Here is a 23,144-nt window from a genome sequence, read left to right on the forward strand (position 1 = left end):
ATATATAATTACCAGTCTTTTCTCTCTGCCATGGGCTATTTTCTGTACGCCACAGAGCATTCTCTGATAAACAACTGTGCCTTGTGTATGTAAAGTGAGCACTCTTACTACTCAGTTACACCCCTAGCCACAAACATCCATGAAGACAGGGCTTTACTATATATACTTCAAGCTGGTCTCAAATTTCTGTCATACCTCCCAAAGGCTGGTATTACAGGCATATGCTACCATACACATCAAAAATTTGATTTTGAAACAAGGTCTCACATATTCCAGGCTGCCACTGAATTCACTATATAGCTGAGTATAAACCTGAACTTGGACTCCTGCCCCCCCACCCCTATTTTGGAGACAGGGCTTCACTGTGTAGCCCCAGCTGGCCTAGAACTTGGTTTGTAAGACCAGGCTGAACTGGCCTTGAACTCACAGTGACCCAGCTGTCTCTGCCTTCCAAATGCTGGGTTGCCTGAGTGTTAAGTGCTGGGATTATTATGTGTTTTGATTTTCCTCTTACTGCCTGTGTTTTGGTGTTATTTATAGGAAGCCATTGTCAATCCAATCTTGAGAAGATTTTCCCCAGGTTTTATGTTTTTAATTCTTCTTCTTCTTCTCCTTCTTCTTCTTCTTCTTCTTCTTTTTTAAGATAATGCTTCTCTATATAGCCCTGGATGTCCTGAAACTCACTATGTAGACCTGGCTGGCATGGAACTCAGAGGTCCACCTGCCTCTGCCTCTGGGTGCTGGAATTAAAGGTATGCTCCACCCCATACAGCCTTTTAAAAACAAAACAAAACAAAACAAAACAAAAAAAGCCCAACTATTTTTAACTCAAGTTTACTTCTTTCCAGTTTATTTATTTATTTATTTTTGGTGGTTGCTGTTTCTGACACAGGGTCTCACTATTTACCCTGGTTGCCCTGGCCCTCACAGTGTTAGACTAGGCTGGCCCTAGACTGTAGTAATTCTCCTGTCCCCTTCCAAGTGCTGGGGCTATAAGCATGTGCTATCACATCTGGCTTACTTAATCTTCTTTTAACAGCACGGTCTCTTTTGTGTGTCTAATTTTCCCTCGTTGAATAGCCTTGGAATCATAAATTAACTGTTTCCCGAGGGTCTATTTTTGAGTTTCAATATCTAGTTTTCTTCCCTGTCTAACTCAAGTTCCTTTGGCATGTTGTCTGTGTGGCACAGGAGGAGCTCTCCCGCATAGCTCCATCCATGCCCTCAGGCACCTTTCCCACTGCTGCAGCTCTCAGGTTCTAACACCAACTTGTCTTGCTCAGAAATCATTTCTCCCCCATAACCCTTTGCTCTCTGATAAAATAAGAGATTGGACTTAAAGATTCTGAAAACTCCCATCAATCTAGTATTTCTCTACTTAAGTGTTCCCCTCAGCCTGGCACGGTGGCACACAAGTTTAAGACCAGCCTGAGTTATTCAGTGGGTTTGAGCTCTGAAAAACCAAGTTTTTTCTTCATTATACTAGAGTCATATAACACATTCCTGATTCACCAAACACTCAGGAAAATTCTCCTGGCAGCTCAGTGAGTTTAAGCCTATAACACATACCGTCAATATCGGAAACTATTAGCATCTGAGGCTGGGAGAGACCTTCCTGGAGACTGTAGAAATGGATAGTGCTATCAAATGTCATGAAGCCGACCTTTGTCCTAGTGTTACCAGGAAGCCTAGAAATAAAGTCACAAGGAAGATTTAATCGGCATGAGCGCGCGCTCTCTCTCTCTCTCTCTCTCTCTCTCTCTCTCTCTCTCTCTCTCTCTCACACACACACACACACACACTCTCTCTGCTAAGTGTCATATGTAAGCATCCAATGTAATTTACAATCAACAGCTTCTATATAAAGTTGATAAATAATTTCTTGGCATATGTTAGCTTTTTAAAAACCTGAAAATATGTACAAAACTGGGCCCGATTTCAAGTTATTTTCAAAAGAATAAATACTTCAGGGCCTGGGGATTTAGCTTAGTGGTGGAGAATGTAGCAGATAGGTATAAGGTCCTGGGTTCAGTTTCCAGCACCACAGGAAAAGAATGCTTTAAAAATTATGATATAGCATTTTAAAATGCATTGTAGGAGCTAGATTGTAGAGAGATTGCTCAGTGGTTAGAGCACCAACTGCTCTTGCAGAGGACCCAGTTCAATTCCCAGCACTCACATGGCAGCTCACAGCTGTCTGTAACTCCAGTACTGGAGGATTGAATGTTCTCTTCTAACCTCATCTGTTACCAGGTACACATATGGTGCACATAAATATATGTAGGCAAAACATTCATCCACACATAAAAAAAGAAATCTTAAAAAGAAATTAAAATGCAATGTAAATTTAGCTACTGCATCTATTTAAATCAATTATATAAAACCTTTATATTATTTAATGCCTTTAAGAACAAAGAGGAGCAAAAGTATCTATTTTAAAGGACCCAATATATGGAACAAAATTTCTTAGTGGGAAAGGAACTAGCTTCCAGCCTTTTCCATGCTTGGGTGACTTAATGGACCCTCTCAGCCACACACAATCCCCATACACAGCCTAGAACATGAGAACAGATACAGACAAGAACAAGAACGCCTTTTTGGCCAATGTGAAGGAGTTACTCAGTTTGTGATGAAATCTGATCTATGCATTTCTTTTTTTTTCTGGAGCTGAGGACAAAACCCAGGGCCTTGCGCTTGCTAGGCAAGTGCTCTACCACTGAGCTAAATCCCCAACCCCATGCATTTCATATATTAAAAGTTCACACTAATTTTTTAAGTTCTATCATGTGTATATAACATTAAAAACATAGCTCTTTTAACCAGGCATGGTGGTGCATGCTTTTAATTCTGGCACTTGAGAGGCAGAGGCAGGCAGATCTCTGTGAGGTGAAGGCCAGTCTGGTCTACAGAGTGAGTTCCAGGACAGCCAGGGCTTTAAACAGAGAAACCTTGTCTTGAAGCCCTCCTCCCCACGGAAAGTCAACGAAATGATTCCTAATGATACTTTGGCTATACTCATAGATGGGTGCCTGCTCAACCGTCATCAGAGAGACTTCACCCAGCAATTGATGGAAACATGCAGAGACCCACAGCCAAACAGTAGGCCGAGCTCGGGGAGAGTCTATGGAAGAGGAGGGGGAGGACGGATTACAGGAGCCAGAGGGCTCAAGAACACCACAGAAGACCCACACAGTCAACCAACCTGGGCTCCTAGGGGCTTACAGAGCCTGCACTGACAACCAGGGAGCCTGCATGGGACTGACCCAGGCCCTCTGCATACATGTGACAGCTGTGTGCCTTGGTCTTCTTGTAAGACTCCTAACAGTAGAAACAGGCTGTCTCTGAATTTGTTGTGTGCTTTTGGGACCCTTCCCTCCTACCCGGTTGCCTCATTCAGTTTTAATAGAAGAGGAGGTGCCTAGTCTCACTGCAACTTGATATGCCATGGCTGGTTCATATCCATGGGGGTGGGAAGGTTGCCCTTTTCTGAAGAGAAATGGAGGAGGAATGGATGGGAGGGTGGGGGAGACTAGGAGAGGAGGGAGGGGAAACTGTGGGGTCTAGATAGAAAAACAAACCAACAGAAAACATATATAAATAAATCAATTAATTAAAGATCATACCATGACTAGGCACAGTGGCTTATGTCTGTAATGCCAGCACTCAAGAGGTTGAGGCAGAAAGACTGGTGAAAATGTGAGGCTAGCCTGAGCTACACAGTGAGTTTGAGGCCTGCCTTGACTACAGAGTAAGATCTTCTCCTTAAAGAACCTTGAGGTATTTGAAGGTAAGATGATAGAAAAGGTGTGTGAAAGGGGATTACAGGAAGCAGAAACAGCAGCATGCTGAAGGTGACGGGGAACGGGGGTCCTCAGATTCCTCTTCCCATTTAAGCAAGGCCTAAGCTAATCGGTTTAAGTGGTCCTTTAGAACATAATTATGTACCTTTAAAACAAACCAACTGAGCCGGGGTGGTGGGGGGGGGGGGGTGGTGGCGCGCGCCTTTAATCCCAGAACTCAGGAGGCAGAGCCCGGCAGATCTCTGTGAGTTCAAGGCCAGCCTGGGCTACAGAGTGAGTTCTAGGAAAGGCGCAAAGCTACACAGAGAAACCCTATCTCAAAAAACAAAAAACAAACAAAAAACAAAAACAAAAACAAAAAACCCTAACTGTTCATTTTGAAGACATTATCCATTTCAAAGTAGGCTAAATTAAGACACTTACAGATCCAGATTGTCTAACAGACTCTGGCAAACCGAATTCAAGTATCCAGTTTCTATTGCGTTGTGAGATACGTCAAACACAAAAAGGTACACTGGAGGTTGTGGTGGTCGTAACTAGAGGAAAAAGAATTCAATTAAATAGAGCCAACAACTTTACATTTGAACTTACGTGCTGGGGTCACATACAGCAAAACTACAACATAAACACTATTAAGGGCTAAATGGAGGCAGCACTGAACCTCTTCCTTGTTTACGGATTCCTCTTTCCATTTACTCTAAGCAAGGCTTAAGCTAACCCATTTAAGTGGTCCTTTAGAACATAATTATGAAAAATATGAAACATAATTTGAAAAATCTGATTGTTCATTTTGAAGACACTCCCCGTTTCAAATGTCAGGGAAGAGAAGTGTGTCTTCTTAGTTCAGAAGAGATCTATCTCTACAAGAAGGGAAGAGCACACACCATCACAGGGCTCTGGCAACACTGGAAATGCTCTGATCTTTTTTTTTTTAAAGATCTTTATTGACAGATAATTCACATAGTATACAATTTTCCTGTTTGCACAGTTTGACACTTTAGTCCAGCATCCTCATAGGCCCATGACACCATCACCACTTCCTGTTTTAGAACATTGCTGTCTTCAATTTCTTTCTTTCCTTTTTTTTTGTTGAATGCTGAATGCCATTTATTGAAGGAGGGAGGAGGTCGTAAATACAGGCTTAGAGCATAATGGGAGAACCCCGGAGGGTGTTCTGATCATTTTATGTGTGTGTGTAAGGTGTTTTGCCTGCATGTATGTGCACCATGTGCATACACCCTGGAAGCTAGAAGGGAATGTTGGATTCCCGGGAACTGGAGTTACAGATGGGTATCAGCTCTCATGTAGGTTCTGAGAATCAAATCTGAGTCCTCTGGAAGTTTACCAGTGCTTTTAACTCCTTTGCAACACCTAATGTTAGGATATTGATCGAGACAGTGCTAACAAAGGTGGTTTACTTTACAATTATTTGATAACTTATACATTTATGTTTGATTGACTTGTCTACTGAGCATATTTCTTTATTATTCTTTTTTGTTTTTATTTTTGAAAGGATTTTTCTGTGTAGTTTTGGAGCCTGTCCTGGAACTCACTCTGTAGACCAGGCTGGCCTCAAACTCACAGAGATCTGCCTGCTTCTATTGCCTAAGTGCTGGGATGACAGGCATGCGCCACCACACCTGGCTGGAAGAGCAGATGCTTGGGCTCTTTGACGGAGAAAGTGCCCAGGCAGGTGGATCTCTGTGAGTTCAAGGCCAGTCTGGTCTCAAGTGTGACAGGACAGTCAGGGCTACATAATGAGACCCTGGTCCGGCTCGCAGGATCTCACATGCACACGCACGTGCACACACTAGTAAGCAGTTGTCACAGCTGGTGTTCCATGCTGGTGTCATCTTCGCAGTCCTTTCTCAGATGCAGTTAAGGCTTAGTGAAAGAGGACCTAAACTAAGAGGGCCTCCTGTCTGTCTTATTTACTTTATTTCATGTCTGTGTGTGAATGCCAGCATGCACATGCAGTGCACACAGAGACCAGAAGAGGGCTTCAGATCGTGAAACCACAGTTACAACTTGGGTCCAAGATAAGAGCAGTCAGAGTTCTTACCCCTAAACCGTATCTCCAGCCCCTGGGGTTTCGGTTTGTTTGTTTGTTTTGAGATGATTTTATATAGCCCCCAGTGGCCTAACTCACATATAATGCAGGCTTGAACTCCTAACCCTCCTGCCTCTATCTCTTAAGTGCTTAAATTACACAGCATTATTTGTAAAACACAGAAGTCTGATTTGACTGAAATATATGAGATATAAATATGATCCTAATATTATATTGCAATTTGCTTGACACAGACAAGACATTGAAGTGGAATGTCACACACCTTTACTCTCTGAATATCTGAATCTAACGTACTAGCATGCATGCACACATGTGGGTTCTAGGGAGGGACTCAGATCACCAGGCTTGCACAGCAAGCCCTTGGCCTTGTTGAACAAATACTTTCTCAGCTAAAAACAGAACTCTGGTAAAGGCTATCACATTGTTGGACTTCAAATTCAGGATTATGGCTGGGAGGATGGCTCACAACCATAGTCACACACTTGGAAATCTAAAGCAGGAGAATTATGGGAACTTGGAAGCTAGCCTCAGCTAACTAGCAAATTCCAGGCCAACCATAGCAAGATCCTGTCTCAAAACAAAACAAAAGGCAAAACAACAATAACAACAACATAACCCCCTCCTCAAAAAGAAAAGAAAAAGAAATCTTACCATGTATTCTGAAGGAGCCATAAACTCAATAGTAGCATTCTGAACTTCAGGTCTTCTGTGAGGTTCTCCATAAACTCTGGTTAAAGGGTTGTACATGAATTCTTCAGGAACTATGCAGCATAAACAATATATTGATAAAAGAATTAATTCTATACCTTGCATTTGGATATTTTCTTAATTTAGGGTGTTATAATTAATTTGTTCCAAGCTAAAAAAAAAAAAATAATATAACAAATTGGCTTTTAAAAAGGGCTCCATTTGGGTTGGGGATTAAGCTCAGGGCAAGCGTAAGGCCCTAGGTTCGGTCCTCAGCTCTAGCAAAAAAAAAAAAAAAAAAAAAGGGCTCCATTCGCTGGGCAGTGGTGGCGCACGACTTTAATCCCAGCACTCGGGAGGCAGAGGTAGGCAGATCTCTGTGAATTCAAGGCCAGCCTGGTCTAAATCTCACAACTGTACAAAGACATGAACCTTTGACACAGAAGACATAAAAGACTGGCTGTTCCCAGAAAATGAAGTTGCAAGTGTTTCAGGGTGAAAGCCAGGAGGCACCAGCAAGTATCATTAATGCCAATTGCCTTTATACAACACCAAGGGCCTCCTCAACTTTAGGAATTGGCTGTCATTAAACTCAGGAGGCAGGGGCAGGCAGATCTCTGTGAGTTCGAGGCCAGCCTGGTCTACAGAGTAAATTCTAGGATAGCCAGGGCTACACAGAGAAACCCTGTCTCGGAAAAAAAAAGATTAAAATCCTTAGCCTGGGTGAGGTGCTGCATGTCTATAATCCCGGCAGGTGAGAAAATGAGGCCAAGGGGATCATCACCAAGTCAGGTGCCAGCCTAGGCTACATAGCAAATAAATACCAAGCCAACATGGGGTATAATGTGAGTCCCTGCCTCAAAAATCAAACCAAGGGCCAGCAAGATGGCTCAGCTGGTCAGGGTACTTGCAGCCAAGTCAACAACCTGAGTTGATCCCTGAAACCTGCATTGTGGATGGAGACAACTGATTCCTGCCAAGATGTTCTCTTATCTCCGTGTGCGTATTGTGGCTTGTGTCCCCCCACACCCCACCCCAACACAAAGTAAATAAATGTGATGGAAAAAAAATAGAAAATAAATCACAACCACCACCACCAACCTAAAATCGTTATGTACTCAAAGGATAAACTACAGTTTATTAAAGAGCTCAATGGCATATGAAGGAGGTTACCACCTTTATCACAACATCATTTGTGTTTTAAAGGTGAAGCCCAGTGGAGGTGGCACACGCCTTTAATCCTAGCACTTAGAAGGCAGAGGCAGGTGGATCTCTGTAAGTTTGAGGGCAGCCTGGTCTACAGAGTGAGTTCCAGGACAGCCAGGGACACACAAGAGAAATCCTCTCAAAATAAAAACAATAAAAAGATTAGGTGAACTAAACACTATTTTTCCTGATTTTTATGAAGTAGAGAATATACTGGGTGTTGTTTTGTGCCCAGCCAGCCTTAGCCTCTTCAAGGGCTCAGATTACAGGGATGTAACACCACACTCAGCTGTAGTCTCAACTCTTGATTGGAAATCTTCTAAAAAGCTATTTTTCCCCCTTCTGTTTGAGTCAAGGGCCCAAGTAGTCTGCCCAGGGTGGCTCTGGACTCTCCTGTATAGTCCAGGGATGACCTCCTGCCTCTGCCTCCCAAGTGCTAAGAATTCCAACACAATGCTGTTGGTTATACGATATTCTTCAAATATAAATTATAAAGAAGTTACTGAGAGAGCACACTTCTTCTTCAATTACTGATCACACTGCATTCAACTAACCTAGCACTGCCCTACCCTGTTCAAAAGCAGTGAGGGAATGAGACGGCTGGTATTCTATGGACTTATTTTCTTTTACCCTAGGGGAAAAATTACACAAATTAATTCAAAATAAATTATTTTTTGCTGGCAATATTGCTTAGCTGGCAGAGTGCTTCCCTAACATGAAAGAATTCCTGGGCTCAATCTCTAGCACTACATAAACTGGGTATGGTAGCATATACCTATCATCCCAGCACTTGGGGTTACAAACAAACCTTAAACAATACTGTGAACCATTCCACTTATATGCTCAATATACTTGTAACATATTGTCTCAAAATGATTGTCTCATTTCTGCCTAAAAGTATTTACTTATTTTTTAGTCTACAGGCATAAAAAAGTTAACAGCAGCTCTCTGAACTAAAAGACTATCTGTATATCAAGTAACTAAAAGGCTGTTTTTCTTTTGAGATAGGCTTTCACCATTACTACCATCTTGCTCAGACTCCTAGTGGTTAGAATTAGAACCCTGCGCTGTCTCTATGTAGACCAGGCTGGTTCTCACACAGAGATCTACTTGCTTCTACCTTACGAGTGCTGAGATTAAAGAGGTGAACACCACCACCACCTGACATAAATGTGTTTTAAGACAATGTTTCAAAAACGCATACCATCATTAACTCGATAACATAAGTTACATTTCCACCTTCTTTGATCAAGAAAGTTGACAAAAGGGTTGATATAAGTCCTGCATGAACGGCATCTCACAATTGTACTGGAGGTGACCACAGGCAATTGCTGGGGGAAAAAAATCAGAGCAAAGTTGTTAAAGGCAATGATTAAGTTGAACAAGCAGGTATTAATCTATCACTTCCAAATAACTAGCAAGACATTTTAACTTTGGAGGGAAACCTAGGGCAAAAAGTGTGGGCACAGGCTCACAGCTGGGGCCTGGGTGTAGGGAAGAGGAAATGGGCAGCAGAGCAAGAGCTAATCTCAAAACACCACATAGTGGTGGTGTCCACCATCAAATGTATCAATTAGAAAGTACTCATCTTTTCATTAAGCATTTACACTGCAGACCAAGGCAGTACCCGATACAATGTGTTTTCAGGGACAAATGAGGAAGGAAATGGGAACAACATTTCCTATTGAGTAGACAGGTTGCCCAGACTAGTCTCAAACTCCTGGTCTCAAGTAATCCTTCTGTTTCAGCCCTCAGAGAAGAAAGTACATTCTAAAATAAAGAGGAATGAAACTGATATACAGTCTTGATATTATATTAAGAGGCCTTAACTTTCCCTAGCTATTAAAAGTTAAACAGTATTTAAAGTTTACCATCTATACTAAGCGTTATGGACAAGGAGCCAGCTCAGTGGGTAAAAGCACTTTGCAGTGCAGGCTGACAGCCTGGGTTTGATGCCCAGAGCCCACATCAAAAACTGGATGGTGTGGCAAGCATCTGTAACCCCAACAGAGAGTTCACAGCACAGCAGAAACAAGATAGATTGTCTCAATAAGGTTGGGAGGTGAGAACTGACTCTGAAAAATGGTTTTCTGATCTCCACCTGCAAGCATTCAAACTCACGAACATCTACATCATACATACACAATAACAACAAAATAAAAACTAAAACTTCTTAGTCTTCATATCAAACAAGACAACAAAAACCTCAACTCAGTAAGGGAAGCTGAGCCTTGCGGCTCGTACCTGTAATTCTAGCATCCAAAGGTTAAGACAGGAGGGTTCTTATCAGTTCAAGGCCAATCTGAGCTATGTTAACAAGCACAAGGCCAGCCTGGGCTATTACTTAGCAAAACAGTGTCTTTAAACAAACACTATCACATAGTCTAACTCAGTGTGCAGCACCTGTCTAGCATTCATTGAGGCCTTCATTATAATCCCCAGAACAACCAAAATCAATCACCCAATCAAACAATAGAATCCTAAGAACCACATGCTGACTCTCAAGAAGCTTGTGAACACATGCTTGGCTCCAGAGAATCAGGACAAAAGTGAGCTGAAGTTTTTTAGAGTTTTGAACAACTTCCCTTTTATTTTATTTATGCATAGGCAGCAACTCCTTAGAGCAACTGACTTCACTCCAAGAGCAGCAGAGGGGGAAGCTAGGCTAAACCATTTTAACGGTAATTTACAATTTGGTTAAATGGAAAAGTTCAGGGTTTTTGTTTGTTTTTAAAGAAGTGTCTCAGGGGCTGGAGAGATGGCTCAGTAGGTAAGAACTCTGACTGCTCTTCGAGAGGACGGGGTTAAATTCCCAGCACCTACACGAAGCTAACAGTTGTCTGTTACTCCAAGATCTGACACCTTCACACACACACACATGCAAGCAAAACACCAATGCACATTTATTTAAAAAAAAAAAAAAATGGGGCTGGAGAGATGGCTTAGTGGTTAAGAACACTGACTGCTCTTCCAAAGGACCCGGGTTCAATTCCCAGCACCCCTATGGCAGCTCACAACTGTCTATAACTCCAGTTCCAGGAGACCCTCACACAGACATACACACAGACAAGACACCAATACACATAAAATAAAAATAAATAAATTATTGAAGAAAAAAAAAAAAAGCATCTCAATATGTAGCCAAGGCTTGCCTTAAACTCAAAATCCTCCTGACTTAGTTCCCTGAGTGTTGGAATTACAAGTGAGCACCACCATGCCTAGGTCCATTTTTTGGTTGTTATGCCCATCTATATAGCATCCCATGGTTTTTTCAATAATACTCCTCTTACCTTGTTCTTAAATTGTAATAAAATTGTTGGTTGAATTAGAAATTAAAAAAGAAAATAACTCTGTCACGTAACAGACTTTATATTCATTCTTACACTGTCGCAGAAATACTTCAACACTTAGGCATTTCCCTTCTCTAAAGAAGCATACCACTAGGTCTTTGAAAGGGTGGAGCAGCAGACCCAAAGGAAGCTTGGCTTTGTTCAGTAAGGCCTGAGTCTGAGGGATGCTGGTCAGCGTGCATCGGAATAACCTGTTGGGGAGAAGATGCACATGTCAACTGCTGCTGTCATTATTTTAGGACAAAAAGCATATCTTAATCTTTGATCAGATTACAAATGAATCCTACATCTTAAATTTCCCATTGTTAAAATATTTAAATTGCCATGTGTACCACACGTAACCATGAATTCAGCAGCCAGGAAACTGAGGCACCGGGATTACATGTTTGAAGCCAGCTTGGGTCACAGTGAGACCATGTCTCAAGAAAATAAAATTAAAAAGTACGTCAAAAACCTACTATTCAGAAGAATAGTCTCATCTGGCTTCTGTGTAAAACAGTCTGGACTAATAATTATTACTTCAGAATTAGTAGGTAGTGACTCAAATCCTCAAACAAAACCTTTATTTTTAATTAATTCATTACTTAATGTATTTATTTATTATTTTTCAGATGGGTTTTGGTATGCCACCTAAACTGGTCTTGAACTCCTAGGCTCAAGTGATCCTCCTATGTCACATGACCAAACAACTAGGACTATATGTACACACTAGTATACCATGTCAAAGTTCATTGAAGAGTGGTTTTACTAAAGTTTTTAAAAATATTATGTCAAAATAACAAATTGTGCAATTTATGAGTCTTTACTACATACATTAAAATGATTTGGGCCAGGCTGGACGTGGTGGCGGACGCCTTTAATCCCAGCACTCTGAGGCAGAAGCACGCAGATCCCATAAGTTTGAGATCAGCTTGGTCTATATAGTGAGTTTCAGGACAGCAAATGGCTATGTACAGAGACTCTGTCTCAAATCAAACAAACAAAAAATAATCCCTATACTTTCGAATATAGCTACACTAATGATCATGAATCTAATAATCTCATTAGAGCTAAAAAAAAGGAACAATCAATTCAAGGGACATAAATCCATTCCCTAGCTACCACCACCACACATACACACCCTTTTTTTAAAGGTCCAGGACAATTTTACTAGAGTTTCAAAGGCAACACCAGGCCAGGCAAGCTGCAACTCTTATAAGCTGCCATGCTGTTGAAGCTGGCTTAGAGGTCAGACTCATGATAGAGAAGGAATCCGATGGCTGGGAGGAGGCTTCAGAGAAACAGTAAGGAAGCCAAAGTGTTAGGGCAAGCATGCCAAGAACAGGGGTGCCAGGGAAGGGGTCATACTATCCAGGGTAATTCAGAAAATAAGCAGACTTAGGAAGCAGGATGGCCGCACTCTGTAGGAGACTGCCAACTACATTTCTATTTAGAACATGCAAATCTCAGGTAAGCTATAACAGTCCTATCTTAAGATATACAGTCTACCTGTACAGCTTCTTCCTAACTCCAAAAAAGCACACCAGAAAACTTAAGAACATGGACTCTGTCATAAGAATGCTGTTGAAGCCTTACTCTGGGTTACAGTTGAGTTTCTGGATGTCTTCATGCAAATTTGGAACTGGAGGCTGCAAAGGTGTCGAGGGAAGCATGTTCCTTTCTTGAAGAAGATTGACAACTCTTTGCCCCTCTGGATGCAGACTTAATCCACTCATGCTCGAAGTTAAATGATTAGCACCTAAGGGAGTCTACAGACAGTTTCACAGTGAGTAACCTTTGTAGGTGGATAGATAGAGATTGCTTAGAAGAGCATCATCTAAACTCCTGGCCATGTTGAGGGTCTAGAGAAATAAGCAAGTACAAAAGCCTTATGAAGGGGGCTAGAAAGATGGCTCAGAGGTTGGGAGCACTGGCTGCTCTTCTTCCAGAGGTCCTGAGTTCAATCTCCAGCAGCCACATGGTGGCTCACAACCATCTGTAATGAGATCTGGTCCCTCTGCTATCATGTAGGCAGAACACTGTACACATAATAAATAAAACCTTTAAAAAAAAGTCTTATGAAATATTCATTTTTATTCTAAATGGCTATAAAATGTTGAATGTCCTTTTTTTTTTTTCAGAGCTGAGGACTGAACCCAGGGCCTTGCGCTCTAACACTGAGCTAAATCCCCAACCCCGAATGTACCTTTTTAAACATTAAAAAAAAATATATTAAAAATAAGTTTACCTGAGCAAAGGCCTGGGGGCCACTTGGGTAATTCAGGGAGGAGGGTGGCATTCCAGCCACACTAGGTGGCGCTGTGTTCTGGTAACCAGGTGGTAGGGAGGGGTATGCATATCCCACACTTCGGCTCGTTTTGGGGTTCTGATTAATAAGCTGTGGTGTTGCTAGAAACAAGGTAACTTTTAAGTTCTATTTTATGTTCCAGAATACTTAAAACACCTAAATGATCCATTAAATTATAAAAATTACAACATCAATTTTTTGAATTATAGTTTCATTTATCAGCTTAAAGAGAACCAATCATAAGTAACAAGTAATAGCAAGATCAAAAATCTAGTTAATATAGACTACAGCCATAAATACACAGAAATAAGTTTAGCATACTTAATTTACATCCATATCATATAATAAATTTCATATTCAGACTAAATTTCATTTTAAAAAACTTTAATGAATACATCCTAAATGCAATTTAGGGACTTAGGTACATGAATATAAACATGTATAGTTGATTAAAACGTGGCACATAAAGCCCAAAGCTCCAATTCTAACAGGATGAAGAAACTTGGAAGCCTGTAAGTATAAAAATATCAACAGCGGGTGCATGCACATAACCAACTCTTTTCTCTTGGTTCCCTACAATGAACACATATTACTTCTACAGTCAAAGAAAAGGAAAACATTCATAAGCATCTCACCCAAGAAGCCACCTCCTTCAATCTCATCGTAGGTACTATGAGCCACCACAGATCCATTATTGGCATGTGACGTAATACCTAAAAAGCAAGTTCACCAACAAGATTTAAAGAAGAATGACCGCTGGAGTTTCTTCAAGAAATCAACTAATACCTAAAAATTTTAAAAACCTTAAAAAAATAATTTAAGTCACAGCCTGTCAAACATGTCAAATGTTGCCAGGCATTGTGGCACATGCCTTTAATCCTAGCACTGGGAAGGCAGAAGCAGGCGCACCTTTGAGTTTGAGGCCAGCCTGGTCTACATGGTGAATTCCATGTCAAGGCTATATCGCAAACCCCTATCTTGACAACAAAACCACCACAAACAACAAAAATCTAGTTAGAAAGATGGCTCAGTGGTTAGGAGCACTTACTGTCTTCTAGAAGACCTGAGGTAGGTTTGTTTTTCGAGAAAGGGTTTCAAAAGATTTATAACAATAAATCTTTAAAGGCGTCTGCCATCAAGGCTGTGGATGAACTGAGCTGATCGTCAGGAAGGTATAAAGGAATGGAGCCACATGCTGGAAGGAGTGAACCAACATGTCTACAAACTGTACTCTGACCCTTGCATGTGTGCATGTACACACACACACACAAATGTTACAAAAATATATTTTGAAATTAAGAAAATAGCCAGGCATGGTGGTACATGCCCTTAATCCCAGCACTTGAAAGACAGAGGCAGGTTGATCTCTGTGAGTTCAAGGCTAGCCTGGTTACAAAGTGAGTTCCAGGACAGCCAGGGCACTGTTAAACAGAGAAACCCTGTCTTGAAAAACAAAACAAAAATAAAAAAATGAATGAATGAATGAATGAATAAAGTTGAACACATCTAACCCTTAGGAGGTGGAGACAGGAGGATCAGGCCTTTAAGGTTGCCAAGTGGTAGTGGGGCACACCTTTGATCCCAGCACTCAGGAGGCAGAGGCAGGTGGATCTCTGTGAGTTCAAGGCCAGCCTGGTCCACAGAGTGAGTTCCAGGACAGCCAGGGTTACACAGAGAAACCCTGTTTCAAAAAGCCCAAAAAAAATAAAAAATAAAAAATAAAAAAATAAAAAAAGAGAGACGGGAGAGACAGAGAGACTGACAGACAGACATAAGCAAACAAAACTCCCAAACAAGCAAATGCTGATAAGGATGTGGGAAATCAGAACTCTTCCATATCACTACTGGGAATGTAAAACAGTGTAGCCATTGCAGAAAAGTATCCAAGTGCTTCAAAAACCTAAAATTAGTACCAAAGAGATGCCTGCATTCCCAGTTACTGAACACTCCATACAACAGCCAAGATATGGAATGAACTTATTGTCCAGAAGTAAACGAATGAAGAAACTGAGGTGTATCTACACAGTGAAATATTAGTCATAAAAAGGAGGAAAAAGCCAGGTGGTGATGGCGCACGCTTTTAATCCCAGCACTCAGGAGGCAGAGCCAGGCGGATCTCTGTGAGTTCGAGGCCAGCCTGGTCTACAGAGTGAGATCCAGGACAGGCTCCAAAACTACCACAGAGAAATCCTGTCTTAGGGGAAAAAAGGAGGAGGAGGAGGAGGAGGAGGAGGAGGAGGAGGAGGAGGAGGAGGAGGAGGAGAAAGAAGAAGAAGAAGAAGAAGAAGGAGGAGGAGGAGAAGGAGAAGGAGAAGAAGAATTAAGAATTCTATATTAAATGAAATAGGCCAGGCACAGAAAGACAACTGCTGTACATTCTCATTCATATAGAGACTAAAAGAGTTGATCTCAGAGAATGAGGAGAACTGTAACCAGATGATAGGAGGGAAGAAGTTGGTTAACAGGTACAGAATAGTGTCAGGACAATTCCTAGAGTTCTTTTTTGTTGTTGTTTGTTTGCTTGCTTTTTTTCAAGACAGGGTCTCTGTGTAGCCCTGGCTGTCCTGGAACTCATTCTGTAGACCAGGCTGGCCTCAAACTCACACAGATCTGCATGCCTCTGCCTCCTAAGTGCTGGACCTAGAGGTATGCACCACTACTGCCCAGCCAATTTCTAGAGTTCTATAGAACACAATGGTGACTAAGTTAAAAACAATTTACTATGTTTCAAAAATATCTAGAGGGCTTTTGTTTATTTTGAGACAAGATCTCATTATACAGCTCAAGCAGGCTTCAAATTCAAGATCCTCCTGCTCCAGCTACCAATGCTGACAGGCACGTACTACCATGTCTGGCTTAGAAGAGATGATTGTAAGTGTTCACCAATAAGGAATGACAAAGCAGTAGCTAAATGACTGCATAGCACGCATAAGCCTCCAAATTAGACTCCTGAGTGCTGGGATTTCAGGTGTGTGCCACCAAATACACAGATGTTTCAAGTAACTTAGATGCAGCTTTATGGAAAAGAAACATCAGTCTTGAAATCTTTTGTTTTCCTGGAGACAGAGAAAGGATCCTACAATACTATTCTAATGTATTCCAGAAACAGGCTTCTAAGCACAGGATGGATCCACATTCTCCTTTCCGTCCTGAGCTGAGATCCTGGGCAGTGGCTCTGCCTTCCATTTACTTACCTTCTTGAGTGACAGTTGAATTAAACGGAGGTGGGAGTGCAGCCTTCGGAGGTGTTTTCTGGGGAGGTGGGCCTCCAGCTGGAGGGGGCCCAGGAGGAGCTCCTGGCTGAAAAGTGGTAGGCAGAGGTGGGTTCTGTAAGGGAAGTGTAGAACCTATGGAAACATGGGTTTTCACGTCATGTACGAACTGAAGACAACGGTCTCAAACAATCTTTACTAAAACCAAGCAGACATCTAAACGGAAATTTTAATAAAAATTACTAACAAATCCATTAATAGAAATACACTAACTTCCTGAATTTGTAACTCTATGTGTAGTCTATATTTTCTAACTCTGTCTTACCATGCTTCTTATCTGTCAGTTCTTTTTGGTTTTTTTTGGTTTTTTTTGTTTTTTTTGAGACAGGGTTTCTCTGTGTAGCTTTGTGCCTTTCCTGGATCCCTCGCTTTATAGACCAAGCTGGCCTGGAACTCACAAAGATCCGCCTGCCTCTGCCTCCCAAGCACTGGAATTAAAGGCGTGCGCCACCAACACCCGGCTATCTGTCAGTTCTTAACGCAATATAAATAAACCAGCAGCCCATAATCTCAGCACTCAGGAAGCTGAGACAACAGGTCAGCAAGCTGCAAGTCAGTCCAAGCTGGGATGCAAGGAAGACCTCGTCCTCACAGAAAGTACATACATACATTAGTATAAATCACTCCTAGGGTAAATAAAATATTCTGATAATCTTTTTCACAAACTGATCATAAAAACCTTAAGAAGCCATATGAAATATCCCAAGAATAAATTAAAATGAATAAAATTTGTGAATTTTCTTGGGAGGGGGGCAGTGGTTCGAGACAGGGTTTCTCTGTGTAGCCTTGGCTATCCTGGAATCTCTGCCTCCATGCCCAGCAGTGATTTTTTAAAATACAGGGTCTCACTATATAATACAGGGTGGCCTCAAACATGATGTAGTCCTCTTGCCTCAGCTTCTCATATGCTGGGATTACTAGGGTGTGTGACCATGTCTGGCACATTTGATTCCTTTTGTTTACTTGCTAAAAATAGAGCATTGAACTAGTTCTCCAATTTTTATTTCGTTTTGTTTGTTTTTATTATGGTATAACTTGTTAAACATAAAATTATAGAGCAATCCTGCCTTGGTGGCTCCCTAATGTCATTATGGGGAGTTCCTTCTCATTTTCCTTAACAAATCCATTCATTCTGCTTAAAAAATAAGATTATGGCCAGGCATAGTGGCACATGCCTTTAATCCCAGTAGGCAGGCAGAAGCAGGCTGATCCCTTTGAGTTCAAGGCCAGCCTGGTCTGCAGAGTGAGTTCCACAATAGCCAGGCCTACACAAAGAAACCCTGTTTCAAAAAACAACAACAAAAAGGAGCTATTATGCCAGAAAGTGGTGGCGCACACCTTTAATCCCAGCATTTGAGAGGCAAGGCAGTGGAGCTCTGTGAGTTTGAGGCCAGCCTGGTCTACAGAGCGAGTTCCAGGACAGCCAGGGCTGTTACTAACGTTGTCTTCTAACCTCTTCTGTACCCTGGCATTCATACACACACTCACACACTAACCACATCATTTGCAGATGATCTGGTTTTGATTCCCAAAACCTACATTGGGTTTACAACTGTCTATAACTCCTGTTCCAGGGAAGCCAATGCCCTCTTCCGACCTCTGGCATGGCATGAAGCATGCATGTAGTTAGTTAGTGCACTTACATAGATGCAGGCAGCTGGGTGCAGTGGTGCACACCTTTAACACCAGCATTCGGGAGGCAGAGGCAGGTGGATCTCTGTGAGTTTGGGTCCAGCCTGGGCTACAGAGTGAGATCTAGGACAGCCACGGCTGTTAACACAGAGGAACTTTGTCTCGAAAAACAAAACACAAACAAACACAGATGCAGGCAAAACACTCTTGCACAAAAATGTAAATTTTGAAAGAAGACTATTTAATTTATGTGACTGTGTGTGTGCGCTTGAGTGTATGTGTGTTCGCCATATGCACACAGTGCTGCTGAAGGCCAGAAGAGAACATTAGGTCCCCTGAAGCTAGAGTTATAGGCAGTTTTCAGTGCTATGTGGGAGCTGGGACTTGAACTCAAGTCCTTTGTAAGATTAGTACACACTCTTAATCAGAGTCCCCTCTCCAGCCCTTTGGTTGGTCAGTCTGTCTGTCTGTTTGTCTGTATGTCTCTCTCTATCTACTCTGTCTGTCTATCTATCTCTGTATATCTATCTACTCTGTCTGTCTGTCTATCTATCTATCTACCTACCTACCTATCTACCTATCTTCTACCTACCTACCCACCCACCCACCCATTTGAGACGGGGCTTCATATAGCACAGATGAGCCTCCAAGTCATTACGTGGCTGAAGATTACCTTGAACTCTGATCCTCCTGCCTCTACCTCCTGAGTACATACTACCATGCCTGATTTATGAGGTTCCAGGCAACAGGGCTCTACTCTCAGCCTTTTTCCAGTTTGTGAGACAGAGTCGCATATAGCCTTGAACTCATGATGCTCCTACTTTTATTTTATGTGTATGGGTGTTTTGCCTGTATGTATGTCTGTGAACACATACCCACAGAGATCAGAAAAGGGCATCAAATCTCCTGAAGCTAGAATGATTCTTGTGAGCTAACTAATGTAGGTACTGGGAGTCAAACCTAGTTCCTCTGCAAGAACAGCCAGGGCTCTTAACTACTGAGTCATCTCTCTAGCTTTTCATGTGCTGGGGATTATAGGTATATATCCTTCACACCTGGTTCCAAGACTTAAAAAAAAAAAAAAAAAACCTCCCCCCAAACCCAAAAGAATAAACTCACTGTTTTTATACTTGTTAGTGATGAAGTTAATACATTTTACCTACAGTAAACATGCATTTTATAAAACCAAAGGAACACAGGTAGCCAAATATGAAAATTTTAAAAAGCCATCTTATACTGTAAATTCTCCAAGACCAAATAGAAAAACTTTTGTTATTAATAAACCCTATTGATCAGTGTTCACTGGGAAAGGAAAGATAAGATTGCTCTTATCAGGAAAGCACCTACTCATCTATGACACATGCACAATCAAAAGAACAAAGGGCAAGGTGCACTCCCAACTCAGCATGAATAAGAATCTACAACACCAAAAGATGTCTAACCACAAAGCTGCAAGGACTTAATGGTTAACAAACACAAGTTAGCTTATACGTGTTTTTCATATCTTTGAGAACATTTTTGAATTGAGAATATACTCTATTTCATAAAAGTTTTTTTTAAAAAAAGTATTTCAAGATAAGGTTTCTCTATGCAGCCTTGGAAGTCTTGGAATTCATTCTGTAAACCACAGTGGTCTTGAACTCAGACCTCCCAAGTGCTGGGATTAAAGGTGTGTGCTACCATGCCAGACCATAAAAAAGGCAGGAAAAAACCAGAAAGTAGAACGTGAGGATGAGAAACAGGTATAACTTAGTTTCTTTTTCTTTCTTTCTTTCTCTTTCTCAATCTCTCTCCCTCCCTCCCCCCTTCCTTTCTTTCTTCTAAGGTCCTATGTCAAAGAAGGATTAGGTATTTTTTTAAATTATTACTTACTTATTTTTATTTTATGTGCATTGGTCTTTTGCCTGCATGTATGTCTGTGTGAAGGTGTCAGATCTTAGAGTTACAGACAGTTGTGAGCTGCATGTAGGTACTGGGAATTGAACCCAGGTCCTCAGGAAAAGCATCCATCTTTTCCAGCCTGTTTTTATTTTTTATTTTATTTTTTTTGAGCTAAGGATCGAACCCAGGGCCTCTCACTTGCCTGAACAAAATCCCCAACCCTGTTTTTAACTTTTAATGAGTTATTTCCTGTGTATGTCACACATGTGGCAGTCAGAGGACAACTTCTTCAGTTCTATCTTTCTCTCAAGTGAGCAGTGTACTGGGAACAGAGAAACTTAACTCACCAGCGTTGGTAGATGGTGCTTCTTAACCCACTGAGTCGTCTCACCCCTGCAGTGTGTGTGTGCGCGTGTGTACATACATATATACATACGTACATACATCCACACATACCATTTTTGTTGTTTTTGTTTTTTGAGACGAGATCTTATTCTGTACCCTAGGTTGGCTTTACACCCATGGCAATCTCCTGGCTTACTTCCAAGTTACCAGTATTACAGGTTTGAACTGCCACGCCCAGCTTGAAACTGGAGATTTTGGTTTCAGACTATCAAGTACAAGCTGAGAGAACAGATATTAAAAGTAAGATTGTTTAGAGAGCCATACATTTATTTATTTTACTTTCATTTCAATAGTTTATATAGCTATCCCAAATTCTCATTCTCTCTATCTCTTTAAAGATAAAACCTTAGCAGGCAGGCCTTGAACTGTGATTTTCCTGCCTCAGCCTACCAAGTGCTGGGATTATAGGCCTACGCTACTGTATACACTCCCAGCCCCCTTGTTTTTTATGTGGGAATGTTCAAAGTTTAAGCACTTATTTATGTTTTTCTAGCCACATCAATGCTATAGTCAAAGTGTTCTACCTTTAGGGCCTTTGATAAGGCCAAGGAAATTAGAGGTTATTGATTAAGTATCCTTTTCACCAAGGTTGTACTTACACTCACTCACTCACTCATTCATTCATTCATTTTGAAGACAGGGTCTCACTGTGTAGCCCGGACTGGCCTGGAACTCATTGTACAGATCAAGCAAGGCTTCAACAACTCAGAGAGCTCCAGCTGCCTTTGCCTCCCGAGTGCTGTGGTTGATTGGTTTTTTGAGATGTTGCCCAGGAAGGCCCCCCAAATCCTAGATTTAAGTAATCTTCCTACCTAAGCCTTTTGAGCAACTGGGAAAATAGATGAAGAAATAGTTTTTCATTTTCTTTTAGACCAATTTTTATTAATATTTGTGTTTGTGTATGTGTACATGTGTGCAGGTGCCCAATGCCGAGAGAGGGCGTTGGATCCCTCAGAGCTGTAGTGATAAGTATTTCCAGGTTGCTTGGCTTATTACAGAAGTACTGAGATCTAAGCGCCTGTCGTCATGACGGCACAGCAGGTACTCTGACAGCTGAGCCTTCTTTCCAATCTCTAGAATAGTTTATACATAACATGTTTCCCCAAACTATTTTATTGTGCACTGAGCAAATTATTCAAGCTTCACATTTCTTAGCTGTCAAAAAGATTCCTATAAAAACTTTTTTTTGAGACACGACCTATAGAGGTCAAATAGCTAGAATTCATGATTCTCCTGCTTCAGCTCCCCAAAAGAGAACCTATAGATTTGTACCATCATATCCAACTCTGCTTTTAAGTGATGACTAAATAAGACAATGTATATATTAGTTTGGTAGAAACTGGTGTCACATGGGGAGGGGCTGACTAATATGGCCTTTTTGGTTTTTGTGTAGTTTTTTTGAAGGTTTTTTTTTTTTCTTTTCCGGAGCTGAGGACTGAACCCAGGGCCTTGCGCTTGCAAGCACTCTACCACTGAGCTAAATCCCCAACTCCCTCCCCTTTTTTTTAATGCATGTGTGTGGGTTTATACACATGTGATGCTTGTGGAGTCCAGAAGAGGGTGTCAGATCCTCTGAAGCAGCCCTACATGGGTGCTAGGAACTGATCTCAGGTCCTCTAAGAGCAATATGCACTTTGTAGCCCAGACAAGCCTTGTTTCCCATGTGCTGGGATTACAGCAGCCATGTGCTATCATATCATTATTATTATTGTGTGCATGTGTGTGAATAATGAGAGAGGGTACGAGGCATAAATGCCTTAACTGCGTGGAGGTCAGAGGACAACTTTCTGGAGTTAGCTCTCTTTCCACAATTGCATGTTCTAGCAATTAAACTCAGAGCATTAAACTTGCATAAGCACCTTTGACCCACTGAGCCATCTTATCAACCTGAGAGCTTCATGTTTATTCCTAGCACATACTCTGAGGAAATGAACCAGCAAAAACTTCCAAATGAAATGGCTAATATCAATAGCTATCTTCTTTGTTTATATTCCCTTAACTATATACTTTCCATCAAGCATGTAGCTTGCTAGCTGCTGAAAGTGATCTTATGGGGGTGGGACAGGCAGGACTCAAGACTGATTGCAGGTCCCAGCACTTGCTAAGCACACATCCTCAACTGAAGCACATTCCCATGTCCCTGGGCTTGGTAGTGAGTGCCTGCAGCCCCTGCACTAGGGACATACAGGCAGAAGAGCTGCTCAAGGTCATCTTTAGCTGCATAGTAAACTCAAGGACAAAGCTGGCCCAAACTAAAGAACATCCTGTCTCCCCATAGAAAAGCTGAAAGGAAAAAGAGAAAAGCAAATCTGAACACAAGACTGGGAGCCCAGACCCTTTGGTTTGCTCTGGTGACTACTGTCATGCCAGAGCAATTATCTGAAATTCATTTCCACGAATAGCTAGGAGCAGTAACTTTCATGAAATATTTATTGTTTTCTAGGGCACCACCAAACCCTTTCTGCATGTGCCTATCTCCAGTGCTAGGGTTTAGAAAGGCATATGCCACCACACCTGTCCTCTTTCAGGCACAAAAACCTAAGTCCCTGGAAC

General features: G+C 41.6%; 1 protein-coding gene across 1 annotated transcript in view; it reads right to left on the reverse strand.

Moving 5' to 3' along the window:
• Positions 1-23,144, reverse strand: part of Sec24a (SEC24 homolog A, COPII coat complex component) — a 60,006-nt gene that overhangs the window by 24,810 nt on the left and 12,052 nt on the right. The window contains exons 3-11 of the mRNA XM_036196636.1: positions 16,596-16,748; positions 14,037-14,114; positions 13,342-13,502; positions 12,690-12,862; positions 11,203-11,305; positions 8,969-9,095; positions 6,523-6,632; positions 4,224-4,336; positions 1,570-1,688 (exon numbers count right to left, since the gene is read on the reverse strand). Coding sequence (XP_036052529.1) covers positions 1,570-1,688; positions 4,224-4,336; positions 6,523-6,632; positions 8,969-9,095; positions 11,203-11,305; positions 12,690-12,862; positions 13,342-13,502; positions 14,037-14,114; positions 16,596-16,748 — 1,137 coding nt within the window. The remainder of the gene's footprint in view (positions 1-1,569; positions 1,689-4,223; positions 4,337-6,522; positions 6,633-8,968; positions 9,096-11,202; positions 11,306-12,689; positions 12,863-13,341; positions 13,503-14,036; positions 14,115-16,595; positions 16,749-23,144) is intronic.

This window comes from Onychomys torridus, chromosome 8 (genome assembly GCF_903995425.1).
Source record: "Onychomys torridus chromosome 8, mOncTor1.1, whole genome shotgun sequence".
Classification (NCBI taxonomy): domain Eukaryota; kingdom Metazoa; phylum Chordata; class Mammalia; order Rodentia; family Cricetidae; genus Onychomys; species Onychomys torridus.